Genomic DNA, 27,129 nt, shown 5'->3' on the forward strand with positions numbered 1-27,129 from the left:
GTGTGGGAGATTGACTGACTCGGAAGTAACTTGTTTCGCATTTGACCAAATGAAAACCAACCATCTGTTAATTAAATGTGTTGATGAATCACAGAAGGCAGACGTTGCACTGAGTGACAGGGTGAGACTGTCATCACTCCACTGATGCATCAACTCTGCCCGAGACTGAGCTGCTTTTAACGTCTGTGATCTGAGCACTATCAGCCTGCTCGTTAAAATGGACTCCTCACTGGGAATTTAATTAACGAAAGCCTCCCCTATTCATCTATGAGCTTGATGGCCATAGCTCAATTCTCCAAGGAGATGGTGGTGGTTTTTAATTGCAATGAGGAGAGATTTATTAAAGCCAATAAAATCCTTTAATGAGGTACAGTAGTCTTATGATAGAATGTCTGCTACTAATAAATGGACCAAAGTCATCTATCAATTGAAAAATGGAATCCATGCTTGGAGCTCAAAGCTCCATCTAAACAATTGACCCTTCGCTAAGACCCGCCCCCCTTGGTTACTGTTGCAACCTCATACAACATTTTCCCGGGAAGCCCAATTCCCCACTCAACCACTTGCGAAATCCCCTTACAATTCTCTCAAACTGTTTCTAATACACAATTAAATTAAACACAGATACCCAAGAGTTTCCCGATTAGGAAGGGGTTATGTTGTGGTGGACTGCATTACAATGTTGAATGGCTCTTAAGTCACTTAAGTCACTGCCACTTTTGGAGCTAACTAGTGTTCTCAAATCATATCCTGATGTCGACAGCAGATGGGAGTTGTATTCATAACATTTCTAACTTAGCTAGCTAACGTACATTTAGAAAAAAAACGAGTTATATTAAGTGGCTAGCTAGCTTTAGCAATGCTTGGTGGTCAATGAGACTGAGCTAGCAAACAATGTAACAATAATTTCGGAATTAGAAAAATATTCAGGTTCTGCACATAACAGGTATAAGGTTCTGCACATCTGCACAGGTTCTGCACATCAGGAATCACAGTAGCAAGTACTCCTGGTGCACTGTACAATTTGTTTAGCCATTTTATCATTTATTTTATAAGAGAACTGTTTTTCCATAGCCCTCATTGGCTTTCCTGCAATTATAAGAAAAAATATTTTATATTTTATAAACGATACAAAACATACACATACAAACGACTACATCATACAAACATCACACCCGCCCAGACCCACTAGCGCTCTTATCACTTTCTGCTACATGGCCTCAAACTGCACCATTTTGTTTCTCTCTGTCAACCATGCACTTAAAAAATATATATATAAAGCATTTGACCATTCCATTGCTAGTCGACAGAGGATTGGTTCATTTCCAGTTTCATGCTATTTAAAACGTGAGATTGTCCGAGATATCGGACTTGACGACAGTTGCTATCCGTTGGAGCGCTGCGATTGGTTGCCCTAAATTCTGGGGCAAGGCTTAGCGAAGGGTCAATTGTCTATAGACTTTGTGTAGTCTTAAACAGCCTTGGGAATCCGACTGACACTGAGCTGTGAAGTTGAACAGCCTCTTGCGTCTTTGAGCTCCAGCTGATTCCAGTGTGTTAGGTCAGCTAAGATGAGAAGCTATGAGAGTCTGAGAGGTGTCTGTGTTCTCCGTAACATTCCAACCCAATAGCTGTGGCCTGGCATCTGGTCGTGCTGAAGGCCTGTGCTACTTGGCCTCAGTCTCCTTCCAATCGGTTTGTTGGTTAAAGGAGTCTCCCTCTCCCCTCTGTCTGCTGGCCTGGGAAAAGTGCTGAAGCATTTCCTACTCTGCAGACTGTGTTTCTCTCTGCCTCTTTGATTGGAGGAAATGAGGCAGCAGAATCTAAGATGAACATTTTGGGGTCTTCCTCGCCCTTCAATCTTATTTTTCAGACATTAGGACAGAGGGTATTCAAGGAAACAAGTGATTTACTGTCCGCAACAAATATTTTGACAACCTTGGGCTTTGGAAAGAAAAAGCTGCTCTTGTTTAGCAGACGGTCACAGACAATGTGTGACTTTGTTGGGGCAGCCCACTCCTAACTGTGTGCTGCCAGGCTTCTTTACTGGCAATCGGTCACTATTGCATAATGCTCAGGAAAACTAACAGTAGTGAGAAGAATGCACTTCATACACATTTCAGTTATGCTTTTACGCAATTGGATCACATTGGATATGATGAACAAGATTGCTCTGCAATTAAATTCGACGCTGCATAGGCTATATTAACTCTGTCAACTCTGATCCAATACAGTATACACACAACCTTAACATGTACCGTATCTGAACACCAGTGGGAAATGTTTAGTTGTGAAGGTGCCATGCAGTGAGGGTTAGTAATTGGCATATTATGTTAATGCGTATGGCCTTAATAAGGAGGGGCTGATATCACTAGTATTGACGCTGTGAGAAACATGACTATAATGCTTCCCTTGCACATCTCTGGTGTTAAAGCTGCTGCCTCAACACCCAGACCCCATGTTGGAGATCAAACTCATCAAATTAAAGGATTTGCTGACACTATTTGAATTAGTTTACACGTGTCAATATGTTTAATGTTGATATTGTAAATATGTGTAATGATCCATCTCTACTCCAGAAACCTGACTGGACTGGAAGCCTAAATACAAATAATTATCACCATCCAAGATATTCACTACAGGCTGCTTATTAACCTTACTACATAATAGGATGACCTAGAATAGATGTGTATATGTTTTACTTATTAACCTTACTACATAATAGGATGACCTAGAATAGATGTGTATATGTTTTACTTATTAACCTTACTACATAATAGGATGACCTAGAATAGATGTGTATATGTTTTACTTATTAACCTTACTACATAATAGGATGACCTAGAATAGATGTGTATATGTTTGACTTGAAGTTGGTTAGTTCAGTGTCATCATCCTGTCTATGGAACTAAGACCCTCCCAAGTCCTTTCTTCTCCGTATTACACACAGGATAGTGCCACAGAATAGAAGCCAGAACTACTTAATTATGCAGTACACCCTTTAATACACTATCATTCAAAAGTTTGGGGTCACATAGAAATGTCCTTGTTTTTGAAAGAAAAGCAGTTTATTTATTTTTTTGTCCATTTTTAAAATAACATCAAATTGATCAGAAATACGGTGTTGACATTGTTAATGTTGTAAATGACTATTGTAGCTGGAAACGGCTGATTTTAATGGAATATCTACATAGGCGTACAGAGGCCCATTATCAGCAACCATCACTTCTGTGTTCCAATGGCACATTGTTAGCTAATCCAAGTTTATCATTTTAAAAGGCTAATTGATCATTAGAAAACCCTTTTGCAATTATGTTAGCACAGCTGAAAACTGTTGTTCTGATTAAAGAAGCCATAAAACTGGCCTTCTTTAGACTAGTTGAGTATCTGGAGCATCAGCATTTGTGTGTTCCACGCGAGAAATTGACAAACTGAAGATAACTTACAGCGCTGTGTACTACTCCCTTCACAGAACAGCGCAAACTGGCTCTAACCAGAATAGAGGAGTGGGAGGCCCCGGTGCACAACTGAGCAAGTGGACAAGTACATTAGTGTCTAGTTTGAGAAACATACCTCACAAGTCCTCAACTGGCAGCTTCATGAAATAGTACCTGCAAAACACCAGTCTCGATGTCAACAGTGAAGAGGCGACTCTGGGATTCTGGCCTTCTTTCAAAAACAAGGACATTTCTAAGTGATCCCAAACTTTTGAATGGTAGTGTATATCCAGTCCTCACTAGACCCTTGAAGTACGAGTACCCCAGTTCGTTCAATGCGAAGTGCATATAGTCTCTTAGTTACAGCCCTGAGCCAAAGGATTCTGATGGAAGCAGTGCAGCCTGGGAGGTTGAAGACTTTGGACAGCAGTTTGTTTCCATAGCAGATTTTATAAGCCTGTGGTTTGTGCTCGCGTTATGTAGCAATCCACTGCTCTGATGTGATTTATTTAGACAAAAAAACAGATGATCAAATAGCTGTGCTTCTGCGAGGCAGGGCAGGCAGCAGTGTCTGATCCTCAGCTAAACCCTACAGCACCCTGAAGCTCCTCAACCAGGACTAGTCTAACTCCACCCCAGTGCTCAGCCTGACTGGTCTGGTCATAGAGCTGCACCACAGGGCCAGCTGGGGTGTGACAGAGTGGTCTTGATGAGCCCCCTGCCCTCCTCACGGCAGTTCTACTAATGACAGGAAGCACAACCCCCTCTGATGAGGCAAATAAACAGCTGTCCAAAGCCGCAGAGCTCATGCTGCCCTGATTGCATGCTGATGGCTGTAATTAACGTGTATTTCAAATCCCTCCTGAAACACAGCGCTGCTCACAAAGACGACCCATAGGATAGCTGCAATTTAAAACCGGCGCAGTGGGAGGACTAGCAAGTCAGGCACAGTCTTCAATTGAGAAACATGCTGATAATATTGCATTCTAATCTCCATTTGTAATCATTTTTGTTAATCATGTTTACTTGGAGTTTAAACTCACATCTTGGGTTGTAATCTTGTGTATAGGTCAATTATTTACACTCTTGATAACATATTGGGTTGTTTCACTTTCAGATTGTAATCAGCATGTGTTTTTCAGAGTTAACTTGATCAGCATGCTCCTTCATACCCCAGGAGGACAGTGACACTTATTGAGCCAGCCAGGCCCTGGCTTAATGTTATTGACATTATTATTATTATTATTATTATTATTATTACAGCTGAAATGAGTTGCTGCTGAGCCAGCAGGACCTCTAGTCAGTCTGTGAGTAATTCATCCGGGATTAGTCAGAGTAGACCCAGGCCAAGGCTGGATCCTGCCCTGCCTGCCCAGTGGTCACTATACACACACACATCCAGGCCGACAAAGTCCTGGTGCCCTCTAATCTGCCATAGAACCCAGCCAGGCTGTGACCCTCTGAGAGTAAAGGGATATTCAACAAATTCAATGTCATTGTAGTTTAATGTAATGTTCAATAGACACTCTATGCACCTAGTCCTTTCAATTAGATTGTCATTTAGCTCTGACCTTGTATCGATGGAAGCCACGGGAGGCAGCCACAGTTGTCATTGGAAACAGGGCTTGGCAATGGCAATTCAAATTTGTGGCTTGGCATCAAAGCACTGAAGGTGCTTTTCATTGTACTGTGCAGGGGCGGCCCTGGCATTTCTAAAACACCAGACCATTTCCCCCCCTTGAGGCCTCCATTACCAGCCAGATAATTATCAGTTTGTGCAAATAAAACCAAGTTAGACAGGCCCACTGGACTATAAATGGACCAGCCCAGTGGCATGTGCCCGACATGCCAGATGGCAGTCTGTCCCTTTTATTCTGTGTGTTCTATTTTACTGAAGTACTTCAATTGTAACATGTTTTCTATGCTTTGATGGTAGACTTTTAACTAAAGATAACAACTAAAATATCCATCAAGAAGGCTCTCCTATTCTGGGGGAATTGTTGAATCGAAGTTTAGCAGTGTTCAAATTGTAGGCCGATTTTTCTCCCAGGGGGTAGTGAAATTAATCTGCCATAATTAATTATTGTGAGGTAATAGTTCAATCGATTCTAATTCAACAACCACTTTCTTGTCTTTCTAATTCAGTGCAATATGTTGGTATTAAAGTGCATAGATATGCGTGTGGCATGTTGCTATTCAAATGTCTTCTCTTGCTGACTGTTGCTATTCAAATGTCACCTCAGTGAAATACCCGCAACAATCACCCATACACCTGTCTCATGTCCTAATGGATACAATATTTTCTTGTAGAATGTATTGAAGGCAATACTGATGTTTCTGTTTCCTTGTTCCGCTCCCAGGCAGGCGCCAGTTTGGTCAATGGGATGTTAGTGGTCTGGAGGCGTGCCAGGACTGAAGGAGCATGGTGAAGCACCAACCCCTGCAGGTCTATGAGAGGCAGCTGTGTTTGTCATGTCTCACAGGGATCTATGGGTGCCGCTGGAAACGGTACCAGCGGTCACATGATGACACCACCAAGGTGAGTTCTGCCCAGCAGACCTTATGTTCGTACCTAAATGACCATAATGGACATGGTGTATCTATATGGTAGTTATTTCTGGAAGGTCTGTTATGGCCCAAATGTCTGTTGGTTGAAGGGAGCGAGTGTTATTGAATGGTACCGGACAGTATATTTTTCTGTGCAATTTCACTGCAGGATTACAGTGCCACACTGCATCTTATATCTCACTATTAATTAAAAACACTTACATTTGGTGTGTGTGAACGTGCAGTGCATGTGGGCAGTATTCCTCTCCCATGCCTTCCCTTACCCTACAATAACCCCTTCTTTTAAGATGTATTTATAAAGAGCCATGTAGGCCTATCTCTTACCAGATAACCTTGCAGCCCATCCCTAACAACATGTCCTTGTGCTCTCACTTAAGGTGTCTTTGACCTTGGGACTGTGTTTTCAGCCTGTAAGTGCTGCAGATGGTAGTATTAGATTTTTTTTATCAAGCATTCAGAACCTCCCCCTGGTCACATTCATCACAGACTTTATTTGTCTAAGTGGGTTTTCCGTAATGCTATGCAGCCAAGGTCTGTCTGTCAGTGATTTAGTATCGCAGGATAAGTAATTTAGAGAGAGCATGAGGGCTGGACGACTATAGTCCATCACTTAGCTAGCCTGGGACATGGAGACAGAGCTGAGGGGGCTGAAATGTTTTATATGGCTTATAAATGTGATATAAGGCTTGGAAAGATCCATATGGGGAGAGAGAAAGGGAAAAGGCACCATTCCCTCAGGGGTGTTGCATACAATTCAACACATCATAACATGCATTGCAGTATCATCCTTCAACTCCCATTCACTTCAAAAAAAATATGTCCAAGTACCCTTTTTCTATTCATAGGAACAAGCTCTCATCCAGTGAGCTTTACTTGCAGGCTCTGCTGAATGGTGGATGGATGAGCTATACGTTTACCTTTCATTCCTACCCTATTTGCCCTCAGGAAGGGAATGCTGCAGTTCTTTAAACCTTCTGATAGACGGAACACATTCATATTTGACTGGACCAAGGCCACATGAAAAACCTAATCAGCACAGAGAAACAACAACATTTATATGGATTTTTTTTGTTGTCATCCTTCGATGGGAATAGGATTCTGTGTACGTTTCCTGTCTCTGAGACGGATAGCTATGGTACTGCAAAGTTAGTGTGTGTGCGTGCGTGCGTGCATGCGCGCGCAGCCTTGGCCACCATGGCCATGTGTGGTGGGCGCTTTGACCCGCTGGGGGAGAATTGGACAATCAGCAGCCTGTCTGTGCACAGTACCACAGGATTATATTAGACCTTCCATGGTGCTACTGAGTCTTTGCCAGTCTCCTCCTCTGCCAGAATCTGCATCCTAGCCTCCCACCCCCACTATGCCATGTTTCAGCAGCTTATTTTTCTGGGTCCGCCCACAAGCCTATTATTGAAGTACTGTACATTTGAATGCTGCTAACTAAGCATGAATAAAAACTCAGTTACGGAAATATACCAGTAAAAATTCAGTTAAATTGGATGTCTGTTTTATGCAGCTCCAACAGCCGAGGCCCTAGGGCTTCAGCACCAAATGGTCTCTGCAGAGATGGACTGACGTCCAGGCCAACATCGAATACAATTATGTCCCACAGGGTAGAACCGATGCACAGTCACACACAGCCCTTTCCATTGTCACCATTTTGTTCTCTTTCAAATGAATACAGTGTAAAAGGATGAATTTAAAGGAAACTTAAGGATTTTGAAAATTAGGCCCTTTATCTACTTCCCACAGTCAGATTTTTATGTCTCTGCGTGTGGTTTCAAGGAAGTTGCTAACTAGCGCAATTGCTAGCAGATACCCATAGACTTCCAGTCATTGTGCTAATGCTAATTAGCATTGGCACGTGAAACTACCTCTAACATCCTTCACACTGGACACGGGGCCATAAAAATGCTATCTACAAGTTCATATGACTCTGGGGAAGTAGATCAAGGGCGTCATTGCCAAAATCCCGAAGTATCTCTAACTATGGCTGCTGTGCTGCCATGTATTGGAGGCCTATAGTCATCTTCGATTGGGAGATTTCCTGTTTGTGTGCCAGCACTGCCAGGTCAGATGACGTCATACTGTAGATGCATCTTTAATGACCAAAGTGCCCAATCAGTGTTGGTAATCAAAAAATGGTATCAGTTACATGATGTGATGTTTTGAACCTGACGGGCAGCATCACTGAACCATGACCATGAGAAACCATAGGTCTTACTGTGACATGGACTCCCTTCATAATGCCCAGATTCAGAACAGAACATAATATAAGTGGTTGCTGTCGTCTCTCCTCTCAGAGATGGATAATGAACAGGCCAATTTGCCTGAGCCTCCCTCTCTTTGTGAACCTGGCCTCTGTGTTAGAGCGGTTTGTAGAAAGGCCGCCCACGTCACTGGCACTGCAAGTTGATCTGGCCTCGGTAATAATTGAGAGTTCTTCCATTTAGCCAGTCTTTACCTGGAGCACAATGGGTCTAGAAGTAGGAATGAGCATCATTCTGTGGCATTGGTCTGTCAAATGACTTAAAGGGACATGTGAAATTAAAATTCTGTTTTCAAATCACTCGCTACCATCGCTGTTTTACCTCACAGCTAAAGACTGCACTACACTAGAAAACCAGGTGTTGTAAATTCTAATATGGCAGAGAACATTCAGCCAACATCATGCAGGAAACATTCTCTGAGCAGAATGTAAATTATGAATTTTACTCTCCTGCTAACTCTCTTGTTTTCCATTAACTTTTTAGTTCCCTACAGAATGAAAGGTCAAAAGCTTCAACACCTCTGTATGTCAGAGCTGTAGAAGTTACTGAGACACAAGTTAACAAGCGTTTAGGAGGATGTCTCTCTATTCTTGTACATGTTCATAGACTTTTAGTTAAGCATTTGCATTAATTCCCTATGGTGGTGGTCATGATCAACTGTCTTTGAAAACAAATTGACTGGTAACCTTTGCTAATAGCTCCTTGTCTACCCGTCTCCATAGTTCAATCATCATATCTATGAACCTTTCAGTCAGTCTGCACTTCCAGGAGTGCTGACATTCAAACAAGTCCTCTAATATTGGGCGAGGAGGGGAATAGCCTAATCTTCCTGAATCCTGTCTCTCTCCAAAGGGAAATGTGTTCTGTTGGTTTTAATCCCTCTCCGGCTGTCTGTCTACTCTACCCAGATTCCCTGGGAGTTCGCTAGTTTCACAGCGGCAGGAGGGGACTGTTTACACTATAATTGCTGACTATTTTGAGGGGATTATACCACGTAGACGTGTTATTAAAGTCTGCACAACACTTCCAACAACATAAACAACAGCCAGGCCTGGCTGCCAAGCTAGCTCTGTTTTTTCCTTTATAGATTAGCCTATTAGGTGGTTTTCTGTCGTCATCAACCATATGGCTAATGCCTTGTCATATCCTTTCTGTGTTTAGAGCTAAGCAATGAAAGATTGATATGACACCAATTATACATGGATGGTTCTCGTTAGTTAAGTACTTGTCACCAGCTCTTGGTACTGTTAGTGTAAAGACATTCTATGGGTTTGTGCTTTTTTTAAAGTTGGATACAAACTTCAAGAGAATATTTGAAGCACTGTTTTTCATTTTGTTTACAATTTTACATTTTACATTTACATTTAAGTCATTTAGCAGACGCTCTTATCCAGAGCGACTTACAAATTGGTGGATTCACCTTATGATATCCAGTGGAACAACCACTTTACAATAGTGCATCTAAATCTTTTAGGGGGGGGGGGGGGTTAGAAGGATTACTTTATCCTATCCTAGGTATTCCTTAAAGAGGAATAATCATATAGCTTTCGTTGGTTGGTGGAAGTGTAGGCTACCTTCTAGAAGATGTTATGTCCAAAAGGCTAACAAGAGTGAACATACTTTCAGCAGTAGTGTGTCTCTTACCACATTCAGTGTGATTTATCAGAGGCCGTATTCTCTCCCTTGTGCTAGTGTTCAGTGAGTGAGTTACCAAGGTCTCCAATGTTTTCCTGAACTTTTCAACTCTTCAGTTATGAGCGTCCAAGGACAACACAACATGCTGTTTCAGATCAAGAGCTGACCAAGAACAGGCAAGAGCAAAATCTCTAGGGCATTACTGTATCATATTATTTGTAGCTATGAGGTCAGCAGCTCCACAGAGCTGAAGAGGTCGTTCTGTTCTGTAGCAAGTGAAGCCACTGCCTGTTGGTGCTCCTGACTGTTCTGTCATTACTGGAGAGAGGGTGGAGGACCAGAGGGCTGGAACACTCTAACCCTGGTCTTCTCAGGGTAATGCTGTTGGTCTGATAGGTGGGCCTGGGCTGGGTGGGGAAACACACTAATGATTTTCTACAGCAGCAGGAATTGTGAAGGGATTTGAGCTGCGAGGAGCTGTGGGACATTCAGTGACAATCCCACCAACTGCTGGTCTGGCCCAGGACACTCAGCCAGGACAACAAGGAGACAGGGGGAGAGACTGGGGCAGGCCACTGCATGAGGAAAGGGTGGGTGACGGTGGGGAGGACACATTCCCTCTGTGTTGTGGTCTGTCCCTTTCTCTGTGGCTAGCGCAGTCTCTAGCCCTATCTCACTCTCTCTCTCACTCTCTCTCTCACTCTCTCTCTCACTCTCTCTCTCTCACTCTCACTCACTCACTCACTCACTCACTCACTCACTCACTCACTCACTCACTCACTCACTCACTCACTCACTCACTCACTCACTCACTCACTCACTCACTCACTCAGCTAGCTGTAGCTTATGCTTTCGGTACTAGATTCATTCTCTGATCCTTTGATTGGGTGGACATGTCTGTTTATTCTGCAAGAGCTCTGATAGGTTGGAGGATATCCTCCAACCTTTCATAATGACTGTGCAAGTCTATGGAAGGGGGTGAGCCTTCTAGGTTTTCTACACTACCTACTGCTGTTGAGGGTACTGTAGACCTTCATTGGTGTGTTTTAATAAATTATTTGGTGACGTGTGTTTGTATATTTTGTGTAGTTTTATCTAAAAATAATAACTTTTGGTCCTCCCCCTCCTCCTCTGAGGAGCCTCCACTGTTTCACATGTACGCACATACATAAACTCGATCCACAGAAATACTACTTATACACATCAACAGTCCTCAGACTAAATGGTATCCAATCCTTCAATTCAAATACAAAATCCCAAATTGTGTAGGTTCCATGATGCTTATTGAATGCACTTACGGAACACTTTGAATGACACTTATTTCACATGGCAATGCTGTGCAAGCAAGATGTGAGGAGTAACCCACCCATTACTCATCACATACACGATAGCACATGCCAGAAGGCACACTTGCAAATATCAATGTAAGTCTCCATATAAATGTGTCGAGTGTTCTGTCCTAGAGAACCAATTTCTTCTAGGATTCACACACTCCTCAATTAACTTCTGTACATCAAAACTATGCATCTGTCCAGTCCTGTATTAAAACACACTTCACCACTTAACACTACGGTCCAAAGTGTATTATCATATAATTATCTGGAATGTGCCAAACAAGAGAGATGGAGGGAGACACTGATGTTGAAGTCATAGGCTAGGTTGTAGTAACCTCAGGATGGGTGTAGAGAGATGTTGAAGTCATAGGCTAGGTTGTAGCAATGTTAAACTGGGTGAATGGAATATGTATGACAGTCTTCCAATGTGCTGTAATAGAAATAAGGCCATGCTCATGAAATCATTTTCCTCATCTTAAACGTTCCCGACCACCACTGATGTGGAAGTTCTAGTCTAGCAGCATTCATTATCATTTCCCTGCCTGTGATATTTTTTTGATTGTGTCGTGGGAGGACTCTCTTGCTTGCTGACCTGCAGTGAAGGTGGATTGTGCTGTGTGCCATGCTAGGTGTGGGTGTGCTTGATCAATGTCTTCCATGCAGCCAAATGCTTGGTAGGTCCCTCTATAGTCATAATGACACTATAGTAGCCTGGACTCCTAGCAGGCATTGGGCGCGGGCAGCTTATATAATGACTTTGGTACTGGGAGGTAATGAGAAGAAGTGACCCCACAAGAGAAAAGTCAATTGAATCATAATACACTACACTCCTGACTGCTGGCTGTTTTAGATGGAGCCACTGGAGAGTAGTGGAGAATAAATACCCTGCTAGCCTTGGTGCTAGCAGGTAGGAAGGGAATTGGATTGCATGCGAGCACCTTTTGTGGAGTGGGCACAGCAAGATGGCCTTAAACCTGCAAATATTTTGCTTCACCAAAACTAAAGGCGTTTTTACCTAAACTGATCAGAAGAACGCTTCTGTAGTGTAGAGCTGTTTGAATGGATGACATTTCTGGAATCTCATTTTTTGATTGAGTGACAGTGTTAGATTTTTTTGCAGCAATTCTAGTGTTTACGGTTCCACAGAAGATAATTATCCCCTGATCCTTTTTAGCCCTCTATTTTTAGCCTCTATGTTGGTCAATGAGGCTTAGGCTATGATGTATTCCATCCTAATTCAGCTGCCTGCCTGCCTAGTGCCCTTCAGCCAAGCAGCACAGCAATTTTCATGGCATTTCCCCAAAAAATATCTCACCGGTAGAAGAAAGTAATTTGCTCTCCCCGCTCCCACTAGGAGAGTACGAGGCTGAATGAGTCGGCTCTGTTGGGCTTAAACCTCTCATTCAATATAAAACCTTTAAATACGTTCACCATTTTCTTTCTGACCCCTCTTGATGTAGATAGATGTTGACCATTTAACCTCTTGATGTAGATAGATGTTGACCATTTAACCTCTTGATGTAGATAGATGTTGACCATTTAACCTCTTGATGTAGATAGATGTTGACCATTTAACCTCTTGATGTAGATAGATGTTGACCATTTAACCTCTTGATGTAGATAGATGTTGACCATTTGACCTCTTGATGTAGATAGATGTTGACCATTTGACCTCTTGATGTAGATAGATGTTGACCATTTAACCTCTTGATGTAGATAGATGTTGACCATTTAACCTCTTGATGTAGATAGATGTTGACCATTTAACCTCTTGATGTAGATAGATGTTGACCATTTAACCTCTTGATGTAGATAGATGTTGACCATTTAACCTCTTGATGTAGATAGATGTTGACCATTTGACATCTTGATGTAGATAGATGTTGACCATTTAACCTCTTGATGTAGATAGATGTTGACCATTTGACCTCAGTTGGACACAAATGTCTTGTGGGAAATATAACAAAAAGGTTGCATCCCTCATGTCCCCCATTTTTTTTTAAATGGAAATTCATCATACTGTATGATTCAACAGACTACTAGATGTATTACGCTCAGTACACTTTCAGTTGGTTCCTTGTTTTGACGCTGGTTTTTAATGCTATGGTGTCAGCCCTGCCCTGAAGGCGTATGTTCCACCCTAACTAAAGCAAGCCGTGCAGAATGTGATGTCATCATAGGTCAGGCAGGCCGTATCATGCCAGAGTGCTCTGGTTTGATCCACTCCTAAACAGCAGCGGAGAAGAACAATGAGACAGGATTAATGTTCAGTCATATACTGTACACATTGCACATACTGTACATGACACTGGCTTGGCTGAATATTCATTTAAGGAATAAATGTGGCAGCCAGCCTAAATATGCTCCTAACATGTACAAATATTAGCTTTTATTATTTCAGATTTGAATTGCACATTATTGCACATTGTATGCAATATTTGCCACTCACACAACTGGCAACTCGATTTAGCTCCCAAGCAACCAGTTTAAAGTGATCCCAAACGTTTAGTCTCATTGTTGTCCAAACACTACCTACTAATAGACCATCCAATCCCCTCTCTCCCAGGGGTGTCACCTCTGTAATCCACCATGATCTCAGCAGGTGAACAATGTCCCCTCACATGCCCTCAAGGTGTCCCTCTCCCAGGTGTTTCTGGGTAGTCATTAAAAGCCAGGGGGACAGTGCCAGAGCAGTCGGATCAATGAGCAGGGCTGCCATTCAGACCCCAACCTGCCATAGGGTTAACCCTATGGTTACCTTGACGTCTGGCTTTCTCACATTACAGTGAATTATTTTTATTATTTTACCGTTATTTTACCAGGTAAGTTGACTGAGAACACATTCTCATTTACAGCAACAACCTGGGGAATAGTTACAGGGGAGAGGGGGGATGAATTGTAAGCTTTAACCGAATACTAGACTTGGAAGTGTAGCCATGTGAAACTAACCCTATGGTAACCATTCTGGAGTCTGTATTACTATGATTTCTGAAAGGGAGTGATTTTCTTAGTACGGTCACAGAAGGAAGTAGTAAATGTTCTAGGTCAGAAAATAGGAAATGGCCTAATCTTCTTGACTAATGTTCAAACTTAGACATAAAACAGTATCAAGTTTCTGGTTTATTATTATTATTATTATTATTATTATTATTAATATTATTATTAATAATAATAATTGGTCTTAGAATTTAACATGTTGTTTTCACAACTTTAATTCCTTATCTGGAAGAGATTTGATGGCTAAAAAGAATCGCCACATCCAAATCCCACAGGCTTCCTTCCCTCATACTACTATATTCCCAATCCCTGCCCCAAATCAACAACTTTTATGTAATAATCCTCATACCATCTCAAACATGTGCTTTAGTGTCCCCCTAGTTTAACTGCTGTTTAGCCTGTCCACAACTCCACATAAATACATTAGGCTCTCCTCTCCAGTGCCCAGGGAGACGGTCAGAGTGGAGGGCAGAAGGTATACAAAGGGCTCAGCCTGGTATCTGTCACCACCCAGCCATTAGACCTGGCCCTGTCTTACATCCTGTGCCACAGCCAGCCGATGCCCTCCATGGAACAGTCATCTAAGGTGAACGTCCAGACAGCTTTGTTTGTGCTGTCATATCACCTTGATATCTCCTATCACAGCAAGGCTAAATACAGGCTCAACCGGGGCTTATTTTGAATGGTGCTATGTAAGAACATTATTACAGATAGAAATGTAATGTATAGAACTGGAACAACTTGTTATTTTGCAAAACAGACTGTCATGTCAGTTCTATTCATACATTTCTATCTAAGCATTCTCGAGTCCTCCGGGCTCTGAGTAAGCCTGATTTCATTGTGTGCTAATCGGTGGGCTGGTATGCAAATGCAGTGTGAGGCGCAGCCAGTCGTGCTGTCTTTGTAGAGTCCAATTCTCAGTAGGATGAGGGGTTATCACATCAATTAAAGTTTAATTAATTAGAATGAACATTTTGGGCAGTTCTGTTCTTTATTTATGTGGTGGTCTTAACTGTTACAGTTCTGTCTGAGCGAGGAGCGGTATTTTTACTTTTAAATAGATGGGCCAAAAAGGTCTTGACTGTCTGGAGAAGTTTGAAAAGCTAACTTTTTGTGCTTTGTCATCCAAGTCGTGTGCATGTCTGCGTGTGAACATTCTATCTCTTTATTAGAGCTCTTATTACAGCTTGCGGTGGCATTGGAAGGCTAAACACAGCTGACCACTAATCGGCTCATGGCCTCATTGGCTATTAAGTTAATGTGAGTAATTACTTGATAATGAGGACAGTGGGTTGGGAGCTTTGAGTCCCTCTGCTTTTTTACTGAGACAATATGGCCCTATGACAGTTTCTGCATGAATGGTTACTATACTGCCTCTACCGCAACTGATACCAGACATGTGGTTCTCTTTTCAATCACAGTTGTAAAGCGGCATGAATGTTGTCTCGTCTTTGGTAATGCAGGCTTTGTGAATGCCTACACAAAGTGGGAGTGTGAAATTATTTGTGAACAGAACTGACATTACATTCACTATAAACCATGAGCGTTATTGTGTTGACTTGTTCTCCAGACCATTCCTCGTTTGTGGTTTACCACCTTATTCTGATGCAGCTAGCAAATTGTGTTTTCAAATGTTTGTCATGACTCGAGGTTTGAGCCATCAGTCTGTGTGCCAGCCTTGGCTGCATCGTCATCAGTCTCTCTACATCCCGATTATAGTCTATAGGCTCTCACTTTTGCTGGATTAGGGCAGATTGCCCAATGACTACTCTGCCAGACTTTTAGGAGACTGTTGTTGCTTGCATTTCTGTTGTCAGTGTTTATTGTGATGTTGACGTATGGGGGTAATGTTAAGTGGTATGCCATTCTGGTGTGGGCAAAGGACTTTCTAATTAGCCCTTTGCTCACTTGCAATCAAAGAAAGTAATACAATGACTGTACCAATAGTATTCCAATGTTTCAACACAACACTGGCCAAAGTGCTTTGTTAATCTGATGGTATCTGACTAATGATACTGTGGTAAAGGTAATAATGGTTCCTGTGTGTTTGTTTCCCAGTGGGAGTTCCTGTGGTCTCTCATCCTCTTCTTCACCTTCTCTCTGCTCCTGGTCTGGTTCTACTTCTGGTGGGAGGCACACAATGACTACAATGAGTTCAACTGGTGAGTACTGCTGTACAGTGTGTGTATGTGTGCACTCTAGTTATGCAACTCATAGATTCTTGTCTCAGTATATCACCATCATCAGTCCATTCCGTTCAAATAAATTAGTTCCCCACTAAATGCTCCTCTGACCTTCCCTTTGATTCTCTGGCATGTACTTACAGTAGATTGTTTTACTTTTAAATACTGCCATTTATCTTCATATGTTTTTGCTTTAACTGAAAATGCTAACTCTGTAGAGTTGTTCCCCCCCCCAATTATTCACTCATCATGGTTGGTCTAATCTGGGTGGGGATGGATTGGCTTTAGGGCGTCTATCACTGCAGATTATAGTGAGCATGATTACATAAAGCCCCACAGTTACCATAAAACCAATCGTGCTTGGAAACAATACAGGTATTAGTTCTGTCATGAGACATTGCACATTCAATTGAAGGATATAATACCACTGAAATTATGAATTAGGTTTATTTAGTCGAGCTCTTGACCAAGTTCTCAAAGCCTTCTACATTTTATGTGCACGCTATGCCCCAGGAGAGAGAGAGAGAGAGAGAGAGAGAGAGAGAGAGAGAGAGAGAGAGACTCGCACTCTGTCCACCACCTCTGCTTCCATACTCTATCTCTCTGCTCCTCTCCTTCTCTATCCTTTAATTGTATCACTCTCTCTACACACTCTAAAGGCGTCGGCATGTTTCAGTCTAGCCTAACCGAACGAGTGTTTGCATATTCCCTTAAGACCTTTACTTGAAAAACAAGAAAAAAAGCTGCAACCGTACTGTTTGTCCATTTTGAGACACCATAGCCAGTACACACTTCCTCAAAATAGTCAGAACTAAAATTAATTTAGTTTTTTGCCAAGGAGATCTTAGTTGGACAATTTTACATCTAACTAAAATGTTTGCAGTATTTTTGAATAAAAAAATTGTAAGAATCCCTACTGTTGACCAATCACTGACGAAGGGGCATAAACATTAGGCTTGCCTCGAAAAAAATGTTGTGTGCCCAAATAGCTGAAAAACCCCTCACCGAAGTCCAAAACGAACAAAAACGTCACAATGTCGTCATAATGTATGCACAAACACTTCTGAACTGTTTTGGCTGGGAAGCATGAGGATGCCTTTATTCCCAATGTCTACCACTCCTATGGCCTAGCCTCAGTTGTCTTTTTCTAGTGTGTGACCTGGCTTTAGTGTAGCTTTGCTGTAGTTGTAGGGGCTGTCCGGCTCTGCCAGCAGAGCACAGATAAGGATTGGGATGTAATTGGCGGTTTTGATGCCCCGTGCTTCCCCCCTGCTGGCTCTGCAGCTGTGTCATCCCAGTCACACCGCTCAGCATGACAGCCAGCCCAGCCGTGTGTGTGCGTGTCCCCGTGTGTGCGTCTGTCTGTGTGTTCCCCCCCGTGTGTGTGTGTGCGCGTGTCTCCCAGTTTGCGTCTCCCCGTGTGTGTCTCACCGTTTGTCTCCCTGTGTGTGTTTCAAATCAAATGTATTTATATAGCCCTTAGATAAGCTGATATCTCAAAGTGCTGTACAGAAACCCAGCCTAAAACCCCAAACAGCAAGCAATGCAGGTGTAGAAGCACGGTGGCTAGGAAAAACTCCCTAGAAAGGCCAAAACCTAGGAAGAAACCTAGAGAGGAACCAGGCTATGAGGGGTGGCCAGTCCTCTTCTGGCTGTGCCGGGTGGAGATTATAACAGAACATGGCCAAGATGTTCATAAATGACCAGCAGGGTCAAATAATATTAATCACAGTAGTTGTCGAGGGTGCAACAGGTCAGCAACTCGGGAGTAAATGTCAGTTGGCTTTTCATAGCCGATCATTGAGAGTATCTCTACCGCTCCTGCTGTCTCTAGAGAGTTGAAAACAGCAGGTCTGGGACAGGTAGCACGTCCGGTGAACAGGTCAGGGTTTGTTACGAACCGGCTCTGAGTAAGCAACAAAAGGGAGACAACGTGGAGACAAGGAGTATCAAAATATATATTTATTAACTAAAGTAACCTAAGAACAATGAACCATGGTGTGTGTGAGTGTTTTGCATGCATGAATGTAATAATGCAAGGTGTTGAAAGGTGCCAAAGCAAACAACCAAAAAGCCACCAAACAACAACCAAAAACAACAAGGTGTCTGCATGGAGAGAGTCTCCCAATGACTGTGGAAGAGGTCTCTTTATCCTGGGACACACCCGAGCCCAGGTGTTTCCCATCTAGCTGACGACCCTCCCAACTCCGCCCACCGGCATCCTAATAAGGAAACAAGAACAAAGAGAGAAAATACGGCAGACAGAATGGGAGGGTCGTCACAGGGTTCCATAGCCGCAGGCAGAACAGTTGAAACTGGAGCAGCAGCACAGCCAGGTGGACTGGGGACAGCAAGGAGTCATCATGTCAGGTAGTCCTGAGGCATGGTCCCAGGGCTCAGGTCCAATGAGAGAGAAAGAGAGAATTAGAGAGAGCATACTTAAATTCACACAGGACACTGGAGAAATACTCCAGATATAACAGACTGACCCCAGCCCCCCGACACACAAACTACTGCAGCATAAATACTGGAGGCTGAGACAGGAGGGGTCAGGAGACACTGTGGCCCCATCCGACGATACCCCCGGACAGGGCCAAACAGGCAGGATATAACCCCACCCACTTTGCCAAAGCACAGCCCCCACACCACTAGAGCGATATCTTCAATCACTAACTTACCATCCTGAGACAAGGCCGAGTATAGCCCACAAAGATCTCCGCCACGGCACAACACAAGGGGGGGGGGTGCCAACCCAGACAGGAAGACCACGTCAGTTACTCAACCCACTCAAGTGACGCACCCCTCCTAGGGACGGCATGGAAGAGTACCAGTAAGCCAGTGACTCTGCCCCTGTAATAGGGTTAGAGGCAGAGAATCCCAGGGGAGAGAGGGGAATCAGCTAGGCAGAGACAGCAAGGGCGGTTCGTTGCTCCAGTGCCTTTCCGTTCACCTTCACACTCCTGGGCCAGACTACACTCAATCATAGGACCTACTGAAGAGATGAGTCTTCAATAAAGACTTAAAGGTCGAGACCGAGTCTGCGTCTCTCACATGGGTAGGCAGACCATTCCATAAAAATGGAGCTCTATGGGAGAAAGCCCTGCATCCAGCTGTTTGCTTAGAAACTCTAGGGACAATTAGGAGGCCTGCGTCTTGTGACCGTAGCGTACGTGTAGGTATGTACGGCAGGACCAAATCGGAAAGATGGGTAGGAGCAAGCCCATGTAATGCTTTGTAGGTTAGCAGTAAAACCTTGAAATCAGCCCTTGCCTTAACCTCTTACATCTAGACGTTCCGCTAGCGGAACACCTGCTCCAATATCCAATGATAGGCGTGGCGCGAATTACAAATTCCTCAAAAATACAAAAACTTCAATTTTTCAAACATATGACTATTTCACAGCATTTTAAAGACAAGACTCTCCTTTATCTAACCACACTGTCCGATTTCAAAAAGGCTTTACAGCGAAAGCAAAACATTAGATTGTCAGCAGAGTACCAAGCCAGAAATAATCAGACACCCATTTTTCAAGCTAGCATATAATGTCACAAAAACCCAGAAGACAGCTAAATGCAGCACTAACCTTTGATCTTCATCAGATGACACACCTAGGACATTATGTTATACAATACATGCATGTTTTGTTCAATCAAGTTCATATTTATATCAAAAAACATCTTTTTACATTAGCATGTGACGTTCAGAACTAGCATACCCCCCGCAAACTTCCGGGGAATTTGCTAACAATTTACTAAATTACTCACGATAAACGTTCACAAAAAGCATAACAATTATTTTAAGAATTATAGATACAGAACTCCTCTATGCACTCGATATGTCTGATTTTAAAATAGCTTTTTGGTGAAAGCACATTTTGCAATATTCTAAGTACATAGCCCATCCATCACGGGCTAGCTATTTAGACACCCGGCAAGTTTAGCACTCACCAATATCAGATTTACTATTATAAAAGTTTGATTACCTTTTGTTGTCTTCGTCAGAATGCACTCCCAGGACTGCTACTTCAATAACAAATGTTGGTTTGGTCCAAAATAATCCATCGTTATATCCGAATAGCGGCGTTTTGTTCGTGCGTCCCAGACACTATCCGAAATGGTAAATCAGGGTCGCGGCATGGCGCAATTCGTGACAAAATATTTCTAAATATTCCATTACCGTACTTCGAAGCATGTCAACCGCTGTTTAAAATCATTTTTTATGCAATTTATCTCGTAAAAAAGCGATAACATTCCGACCGGGAATCTCCTTTTCGGCAAACAGAGGAAAAATCACAAAGACGGGGGCGGCCAGGGCACGCGCCTAAGCCCACAGTCCCTTGATCGGCCACTTGAGAAAGGCGATAATGTGTTTCATCCTGGGGCTGGGATGACGACATTCAGGTTTTTCCCGGGCTCTGAGCGCCTATGGAAGACGTAGGAAGTGTCACGTTAGAGCAGAGATCCTTTGTAAAAGATAGAGATGGCAAAGAAGTTCAAGAAATGGTCAGACAGGCCACTTCCTGTAAAGGAATCTCTCAGGTTTTGACCGGCCATTTGAGTTCTGTTATACTCACAGACACCATTCAAACAGTTTTAGAAACTTTGGAGTGTTTTCTATCCAAAGCCAATAATTATATGCATATTCTAGTTACTGGGCAGGAGTAGTAACCAGATTAAATCGGGTACTAGCCATAAATACTGCCCCCTAGCCATAACAGGTTAACAGGAAGCCAGTGTAGGGAGGCTAGCACTGGAGTAATATTATCAAATTTTGGGGTTCTTGTCAGAATTCTAGCAGCCGTATTTAGCACTAACTGAAGTTTATTTAGTGCTTTATCCAGGTAGCCGGAAAGTAGAGCATTGCAGTAGTCTAACCTAGAAATAACAAAAGCATGGATTAATTTTTCTGCATAAGTTTTGGACAGAAAATGTCTGATCTTTGCAATGTTACGCAGATGGAAAAAAGCTGTCCTTGAAACAATCTTGATATGTTCGTCAAAAGAGAGATTGGGGTCCAGAGTAACGCCGAGGTCCTTCACAGTTTTATTTGATACGACTGTACAACCATCAAGATTGTCAGATTCAACAGAAGATCTCTTTGTTTCTTGGGACCTAGAACAAGCATCTCTGTTTTGTCCGAGTTTAAAAGTAGAAAGTTTGCAGCCATCCACTTCCTTATGTCTGAAACACAGGCTTCCATCGAGGGCAATTTTGGGGCTTCACCATGTTTCATTGAAATGTACATTTGTGTGTCATCCGCATAGCAGTGAAAGTTAACATTTTGTTTTCGAATGACATCCCCAAGAGGTAAAATATATAGTGAAAACAATAGTGGTCCTAAAATGGAACCTTGAGGAGCACCGAATTTTACAGTTGATTTGTCAGAGGACAAACCATTGAGACAAACTGATATCTTTCCGACAGATAAGATCTAAACCAGGCCAGAACTTGTCCGTGTAGACCAATTTGGGTTTCCAATCTCTCCAAAAGAATGTGGTGATCGAGGGTATCAAAAGCAGCACTAAAGTCTAGGAGCACGAGGACAGATGCTGAGCCTCGGTCTGACGCCATTAAAAGGTCATTTACCACCTTCACAAGTGCAGTCTCAGTGCTATGATGGGATCTAAAACCAGACTGAAGCATTTCGTATACATTATTTGTCTTCAGGAAGGCAGTGAGTTGCTGCGCAACAGCTTTTTCTAAAAAAATTGAGAGGAATGGGAGATGGGCCGATTTTTTTTTTTTTTTAAGTATTTAAAAAAATATATTTTCTGGGTCAAGGTTTGGCTTTTTCAAGAGGCTTTATTACTGCCACTTTTAGTGAGTTTGGTACACATCTGGTGGATAGAGAGCTGTTTATTATGTTCAACATAGGAGGGCCAAGCACAGGAAGCAGCTCTTTCAGTAGGAATAGGGTCCAGTATGCAGCTTGAGGGTTTAGAGGCCATGATTATTTTCATCATTATGTCAAGAGATATAGTACTAAAAAACTTGAGTGTCTCCCTTGATCCTAGGTCCTGGCAGAGTTGTGCAGACTCAGGAAAACTGAGCTTTGGAGGAATACGCAGATTTAAAGAGGAGTCCATAATTTGCTTTCTAATGATCATGATCTTTTCCTCAAAGAAGTTCATGAATGTATTACTGCTGAAGTGAAAGCCATCCTCTCTTGGGGAATGCTGCTTTTTAGTTAGCTTTGCGACAGTATCAAAAATAAATGTAGGATTGTTCTTATTTTCCTCAATTGTCTTCGTCAGAATGCACTCCCAGGACTGCTACTTCAATAACAAATGTTGGTTTGGTCCAAAATAATCCATCGTTATATCCGAATAGCGGCGTTTTGTTCGTGCGTTCCAGACACAATCCGAAATGGTAAAGAAGGGTCGCGCGCATGGCGCAATTCGTGACAAAAAAAATCAAAATATTCCATTACCGTACTTCGAAGCATGTCAACCGCTGTTTAAAATCAATTTTTACACCATTTTTCTCGTACAAAAGCGATAATATTCCGACAGGGAATCTCCTTTTCGGCAAACAGAGGAAAAAATCACAAAGGCGGGGGCGGTCGGGTCACGCGCCTAAGCCCAGAGTCCCTTGATCGGCCACTTGAGAAAGGCGATAATGTGTTTCAGCCTGGGGCTGGGATGACGACATTCTGTTTTTTCCGGGCTCTGAGCGCCTATGGACGACGTAGGAAGTGTTACGTTAGAGCAGAGATCCTTAGTAAAAGATAGAGATGGAAAAGAAGTTCAAGAAATGGTCAGACAGGCCACTTCCTGTAAAGGAATCTCTCAGGTTTTGACCTGCCATTTGAGTTCTGTTATACTCACAGACACCATTCAAACAGTTTTAGAAACTTTAGGGTGTTTTCTATCCATATGTAATAAGTATATGCATATTCTAGTTACTGGGTAGGAGTGGTAACCAGATTAAATCGGGTATGTTTTTTATCCAGCCGTGTCAATACTGCCCCCTAGCCCTAACAGGTTAAGCACTAACCATTTACAATCTTCATCAGATGACACTCCTAGGACCCAATGTTACACAAGTATGTTTTGTTCGATAAAGTTCATATTTATATCCAAAAAACCCATTTTACATTGGCGCGTGATGTTCAGAAAATATTTTTCCTCCAAAACTGCCGGTGAATCAGCACAACAATTTACAAAAATACTAATCATGAAAGTTGATAAAATATTAAACTGTTATTCAAAGAATTATAGATAAACATCTCCTGAATGCAACTGCTGTGACAGATTTCAAAAAAGCTTCACGGGGAAAGCACACTTTGCAATAATCTGAGTACGGCGCTCAGAGAAATACATCATACAATACAGATACCCGCCATTTTGGAGTCATCTAAAATCATAAATAGCATTATAAATATTCACTTACTTTTGATTATCTTCATCAGAAGGCACTTCCAGGAATCCCAGGTACACAATAAATGTTGTTTTGTTTGATAAAGTCCATAATTTATGTCCAAATACCTCCTTGTTGTTTGCGTGTTCAGATAGCTACTCCAAATGTAGGAAGCGCAACGAAAAATTCACAATGAAAAGTCAAAAAAGTTCTATTTACATTCATTGAAACATGTCAAACGTTGTATAGCATCAATCTTTAGGGCCTTTTTAACATAAAACTTCAATAATATTCCAACCGGACGATTCCAATGTCTTGAAAAATGTTATGGAACACAGCTACCTCATCACGTGAACTCGCACCAATAAACTCATGTCATTTTCTGAGTCACCAACTTCCCGGCCTTCTTGTTCGCTCTCTGTTCACTGCAAAAGCCTGAAAGGTTTCTAAAGACTGTTGACATCTAGTGGAAGCCTTAGGAAGTGCAAAATCAACCCTAAGTCACTGTGTGTTAGATAGGCAATGACTTGAAAAGACGACATGCATCAGATTTCCCACTGCCTGGTAGGATTTTTCTCAGGTTTTTGCCTGCCATATGAGTTCTGTTATACACAGACATCATTCAAACAGTTTTAGAAACTTCAGTGTTTTCTATCCAAATCGACTAATAATATGCAAATATTTAACTCTGGGCCCGAGTATTAGGCAGTTTACTCTGGGCACGCTTTTCACCCGAAATCAAAAATACTGCCCCCTATACCTTGACAGGTTAATGGGGAGAACTGGTTGAAAGTTTGTCGGCTGAATGAGCGACACCGGTTGAGCATTCCTACAGCATTTCCTTCCAGAAGCCATGAGAAAGTTGTCTGGCTGCGGGGACCGTGCGAGGGGATTTATACTACTATCTGTACTTACTGGTGGCACAGACGCTGTTTCATCCTTTCCTACACTACAATTGCCCTTGCCTAACGATTGTGTCTGAAGCTGGTTTTGCAGCACAGCTATCCTCGCCGTAAGGCGATCGTTCTCCTGTATATTATGAGTACAGCGACTGCAATTAGAAGGCATCATGTTAATGTTACTACTTAGCTTTGGCTGTTGGAGGTCCTGACGAACCATGTCCAGATAAAGCGTCTGGAGTGAAAAAGTTCAATGGGGGAAAAAAAAAAAATATATATATAAAAAAAAAAGTTGGTTGAGGGGAAAACTAAAAATATAAATATAATTAAAAAGTAAAAACCGTACAGTTGTCAGGTAGCAAAGTAAGGTTGGCAACAAAACGCACAGCAGCACGTAAAGAAGTCTGCAAGTTGTGACCGGAAATTATGTCAACTCTCCCCGTGTGTTTGTGTCTCCCCCCGTGTGTTTGTGTCTCCCCCCGTGTGTTTGTGTCTCCCCCCGTGTGTTTGTGTCTCCCCCGTGTGTTTGTGTCTCCCCCGTGTGTTTGTGTCTCCCCCCGTGTGTTTGTGTCCCCCCCGTGTGTTTGTGTGTCCCCCCCGTGTGTTTGTGTGTCCCCCCCGTGTGTTTGTGTGTCCCCCCCGTGTGTTTGTGTGTCCCCCCCGTGTGTTTGTGTGTCCCCCCGTGTGTTTGTGTGTCCCCCCGTGTGTTTGTGTGTCCCCCCCGTGTGTTTGTGTGGTCCCCCCGTGTGTTTGTGTGGTCCCCCCCGTGTGTTTGTGTGGTCCCCCCGTGTGTTTGTGTGGTCCCCCCCGTGTGTTTGTGGTCCCCCCGTGTGTTTGTGTGTCCCCCCCGTGTGTTTGTGTGTGTCCCCCCCGTGTGTTTGTGTGTGTCCCCCCCGTGTGTTTGTGTCACCCCCCCGTGTGTTTGTGTGTCACCCCCCCGTGTGTTTGTGTGTCTCCCCCCGTGTGTTTGTGTGTCTCCCCCCCGTGTGTTTGTGTGTCTCCCCCCGTGTGTTTGTGTGTCTCCCCCCGTGTGTTTGTGTGTCTCCCCCCCGTGTGTTTGTGTGTCTCCCCCCCGTGTGTTTGTGTGTCTCCCCCCCGTGTGTTTGTGTCCCCCCCGTGTGTTTGTGTCCTCCCCCCGTGTGTTTGTGTCCCCCCCCGTGTGTTTGTTTGTGTCCCCCGGTTTGTTTGTCCCCCCGTGTGTTTGTTTGTCCCCCCCCGTGTGTTTGTGTGTCCCCCCCGTGTGTTTGTGTGTGTCCCCCCGTGTGTTTGTGTGTGTCCCCCCGTGTGTTTGTGTGTGTCCCCCCCGTGTGTTTGTGTGTGTCCCCCCCGTGTGTTTGTGTGTCCCCCCGTGTGTTTGTTTGTGTCGTCCCGTGTGTTTGTGTGTCGTCCCCCCCGTGTGTTTGTGTGTCGTCCCCCCCGTGTGTTTGTGTGTCGTCCCCCCGTGTGTTTGTGTGTCACCCCCCGTGTGTTTGTGTCCCCCCGTGTGTTTGTGTGTCCCCCCCGTGTGTTTGTGTGTCTCCCCCCATGTGTTTGTGTGTGTGTGTGTCTCCCCGCGTGTGTCCGTGTCTCCCCCGTCCCCGGTGTGTGCGTGCGTGTCCCCGTGTGTGTTTGTACTGCATGATGTCTTTGTTCCTTCCCTTCCTTTCCTGTTTGTGGAGACACAGCCTTAAGGAGACGACGTCCTTTTAGAACAAGGCCTCTAACTCGCAACACGTTAACATAGTTATTACATGATCTCTTTGTGCTCCAATACTCATTACAGAGAAGAAGCGACTGCAGCCATTTGCTCTGAGCAGCTTCCTTTGTTGTGTTTATTTGTTTCTGTTTGCTTTGTTTTATGGGGATAATAAAGGCTTACGATCCTGGACAAGGACACTAGAACACATTATGCCTGCTCAGGAGTTCAGCCTTCCGGTTTAAGCATCAGTGTTGGCTGTTAGATCATTTATAGTCAGCCAGTTAATTTTACAAAAAGGGCTAGGAGCTCGAGGTTGCCCCTTAGGTACAGATCTAGGATCCGCTTCCCTTCCCCCGAATCTAAACCTTAGCCACTAGAGGAAACGCAAAACTGACCTTAGATCAGTGTCAACAACTTCTCCTGCTAGACCACTCGGGTTGTTTCTACAATCTATCCCCTATCTCTCATCTCAGAGACCAGAGGAGCACAAGCTGCAGCCTGTCCTGATATCGATGAGACGCTACTATTGTGAAACTGACTTTCATCCATTTTGTTCTGTTTTACAGGTTTTTATATAACCGTTCTGGAGAGTGGATCGACGGGACTGTTCCAATCCTAGCCACTACCGCTGCCGGCTTCACTTATATTGCATTTTTAATGGTGAGTTGTCATCTCATCAAACATTCACTGTGAGATGATATTGATATGGTGTCTAGGCCCTGGTAACAGCCAGGTAACGTTAGTGGTGTAACCTGGCAGGGCAGAAACGT

At 43.2% G+C, this 27,129-nt stretch overlaps 1 protein-coding gene across 7 annotated transcripts in view; it reads left to right on the plus strand.

Moving 5' to 3' along the window:
• The window catches only part of LOC106581279 (glycerophosphodiester phosphodiesterase domain-containing protein 5), a 77,144-nt gene that overhangs the window by 19,435 nt on the left and 30,580 nt on the right, over positions 1 to 27,129 (plus strand). For all 7 annotated transcript variants that reach the window (XR_006761017.1, XR_006761016.1, XR_006761018.1 and 4 more), the window contains 3 exons: positions 5,798 to 5,976; positions 16,300 to 16,403; positions 26,926 to 27,019. Coding sequence is in view for 3 of the 7 variants with exons in the window: in XM_045703905.1 (XP_045559861.1) it covers positions 5,860 to 5,976; positions 16,300 to 16,403; positions 26,926 to 27,019 (315 nt within the window). In the remaining 4 variants the exon portion in view is untranslated. The remainder of the gene's footprint in view (positions 1 to 5,797; positions 5,977 to 16,299; positions 16,404 to 26,925; positions 27,020 to 27,129) is intronic.

The sequence above is a fragment of the Salmo salar genome, chromosome ssa20 (genome assembly GCF_905237065.1).
Source record: "Salmo salar chromosome ssa20, Ssal_v3.1, whole genome shotgun sequence".
Taxonomy (NCBI): domain Eukaryota; kingdom Metazoa; phylum Chordata; class Actinopteri; order Salmoniformes; family Salmonidae; genus Salmo; species Salmo salar.